This window comes from Cyprinodon variegatus, unplaced genomic scaffold (assembly GCF_000732505.1).
Source record: "Cyprinodon variegatus isolate N-32 unplaced genomic scaffold, C_variegatus-1.0 Scaffold523, whole genome shotgun sequence".
Classification (NCBI taxonomy): Eukaryota; Metazoa; Chordata; class Actinopteri; order Cyprinodontiformes; family Cyprinodontidae; genus Cyprinodon; species Cyprinodon variegatus.
The window spans coordinates 534578-537489 of record NW_015150976.1 but is presented as its reverse complement, the minus strand read 5'-3'; the positions used below and the strand labels follow the sequence as shown (position 1 = coordinate 537489).

Sequence of the window (2912 nt, the reverse complement as noted above, 5' to 3'; positions counted from 1 at the left end):
TCCCCAGAGGGCATTTTGTTGATGTAATAAACTGTTTTTTTTCCTTAGATAGAAAACTTTCAATCGATTTGACTGTATGATCTGGTTGAATTGTAAAGTGCCTTGAGATGATATATGTTGTGAATTGGCGCTATATAAATAAACTGAATTTAATTGAATGTCTCAGGTTAATAAATAAGGGTTTAGGCTTTTTGTCCACCTTAGAGAGTGTATGTAGTACCAAAGCTTACTAAGGACCAAACTAATGGATCCTTTCTTCTATCAGGTGGTGAATACACTGAGCCAATAAATCTGATTCCTGCAAAGCGTCCCCGGCATCAGGACTGGGATGGAGAGCTGTATGAGAATGGCTCTTTTTACATCGGGACCAGGGACCTCATCCTAAAAGAAAATTCAACACAGGTAATTCAACAGTATTACTAACTTCCTACAGTAGACAATGAGGTCCTTTCTTAGTTTGCATAGACTCTGATGTTCATGTTGGTGTCTGTTTAGGGCAGGAAGGTGGCCTATTTTGAGATGGAGCCGGAGCACAGCGTGGACATAGATGTGGACATTGATTGGCCGGTGGCGGAGGAGAGAGTTCTCAGGTAAGACTGACCTTAGAAATATTAAACCGAGTCAAATATAAATGTTTTCCTCTCACGAAAACAAGGTATAAGACATTAGTGATTAGAAATATCATAAAAATGTTGAAACATTTATATTAAAATGTTGAAAAATGCAAGCAAGATGTGAAAAACTGGAATCGTCATAAGATAGAAAGTGACAAACAGCTTTATAAGTTTTGTTTTTTTCTTTGCTTCTTCCTACAGATTTGGTTACTTTGGTAGAGGAGTGTCTTTAATGTTCTGTAGGGTTTCCAGATGTTTGACAGATGGGAGGGTGTTTCTGTCTGCATCTGGAGAGGACATTGTGTCCATCCAAACTAAAGACACAACAGGGCTGAGGATGCTGCAGAACGATGGCGTGGAGGTTTGGATTTCTCAGCTGCTTGAATATTGTTGGAAGATCATTCACCAAACATGGAAAAAAAAGAAAGAAAACCTCTGATGTTTAGGTGGTGCTGCTGATCTCCAATGAAGACCCTGTGACCCAATCAATGGCTGAGAAACTGAAGAAGGTGATGGGCTGTGAGGTTATGGATGTTGGGGATGATCCACTGAGGGATGTGCAGTTAGTAGTGGAGAAGAAGAGACTCGACTGGAAGGATGTGGCCTACATGGGTAAGGAAGTGTCTTTAAGTTGGTTTAGCTGATGAATATTATATTTTAATGATGCATGTATGTAGAGAACATCTTTTCATTATTTAGTATAATGCCTAAAAAGATGTGCACAAAGTAGTGAAAGGAGCCCAAAATTATAGTATTTGGTCACTAGATGGTGCTATTGTCTGTAGTATATGAGACAGGAGGAGCAAGTAGTAGGCAAGTGTTTTGGAGTTATTGAAGTTTGTTAAAAACTTGTCAGAGGTGAATAAATGACGAAACATAGCATCAAAGAAGACCCTTAGGACTGATATTTACACAAAACAATTAGCCATTTGGTGCTTCATAGCCAAGCATCAATGGATCAACTCTTCTTCAGTGCAGTATTAGATTGGCTGTTATACTATTAAAAAAAGGCAAGAGAGGGCTAAATAACATAAAAAAAAACTCATCATGTATATTCTACAACACTGCAGAAACAGGTTTCTAAAGCTTTTTTGTTTGCTCTATTACTAAATTTCCCCACAAACGTAGTAGAGCTTTAAGATCTCAAAACCAATTAAACAGGTTAAATGTGATTATTACAGGCATTTAATCTCCATTCAACCAGTCAAATATATTATTGATTTGTGGGTTAATGTCATTTCAAATATAGTATTAGTTAGTTATTAAAATTTTTGCACATGAAAGATGGTTGAGATGCGATATGAGTATAAGCAACTTTAGAAGACAATGTAATGTAGGCTATTGTAGGCTATGTAGGTTTATTGTAAGCAACTATAGAAACAACATAGAAAAGAAAAGCATTTTACATCGCTGGGCGTTCTGGTTGTTTCTTATACTTCAGTACAATCAGTAAACCATTGGTCACACCAGGTTGGGCTCTTTCTGATGGGCTGTCTCATTATTTAGCAAAGTGGGGACTTGAGTTACATGGAAGTTAAGCAGAATGAAAAAAAAACTCTCTAAACACTAAACTTAGCACCAATAGAATGATTTAAATTAGGCTATATAAAGTAATAGAATGGCCTAGTCAAAGCCCAGTTATAACACAAGAAAATGCGAGCTACTGTGTTTCAGTGAGTAAAAGAAAAACAATCAAACCCAAAACTCAGTTCTTTAAATAAAGGACTTGTATCCTATAGAGGCTGAAAACATACAAACATAGCAGATATTTTTACATTTGAAATAAGATAATTCTCCTCATTCTTTCTCTCAGGTAATGATAGAGCAGATGCAGCCTGTCTGAACCTGGCAGGTCTGAGTGGAGTACCTGCAGACGCTCCAAGGGATGCTGCTGATGCTGCCAAATACACCTGCCACCAGGCTGCAGGGACTGGAGCAGTGAGGGAGTTCGCCGAACACGTCCTCCTGCAGAAAGAAAAGGCTAAAACCCAGATGAAGCAGGACCGGATCGACCGTAAGAACTTCTGAAGTACGAAAGAAATAATGCAAAGTAGCAGAGGATTGTAAAAGAGGGTCTGCTAGTATAATCTCTTTCCTGGAAAAATAAATAACCTACAAGGTAGATCTTGACATTGACAATATGGGCAGTTGGAAGGACCGTTTAGAAAAGATGGAACCAATCTGACAGAGAGGTTTTCTGCAGGGTACAGGTTATCCAAAACTGGTAAAATAAATACCTCATTTATCAAACATTAACTATATCTTATAAAAGGGTCAATACATTTTTTCAGCTGTAAA

The 2912-nt window shown here is 37.8% G+C and overlaps 1 protein-coding gene across 1 annotated transcript in view; it reads left to right on the top strand.

The window, feature by feature from the left end:
• LOC107095092 (N-acylneuraminate cytidylyltransferase-like) overlaps nucleotides 1-2906 on the top strand; it is a 68114-nt gene extending 65208 nt beyond the window's left edge. The window contains exons 2-5 of the mRNA XM_015391064.1: nucleotides 496-590; nucleotides 816-975; nucleotides 1061-1226; nucleotides 2428-2906. Coding sequence (XP_015246550.1) covers nucleotides 520-590; nucleotides 816-975; nucleotides 1061-1226; nucleotides 2428-2642 — 612 coding nt within the window. The 5' untranslated portion in view covers nucleotides 496-519 and the 3' untranslated portion in view covers nucleotides 2643-2906. The remainder of the gene's footprint in view (nucleotides 1-495; nucleotides 591-815; nucleotides 976-1060; nucleotides 1227-2427) is intronic.
• Nucleotides 2907-2912: the final 6 nt, after the last annotated feature.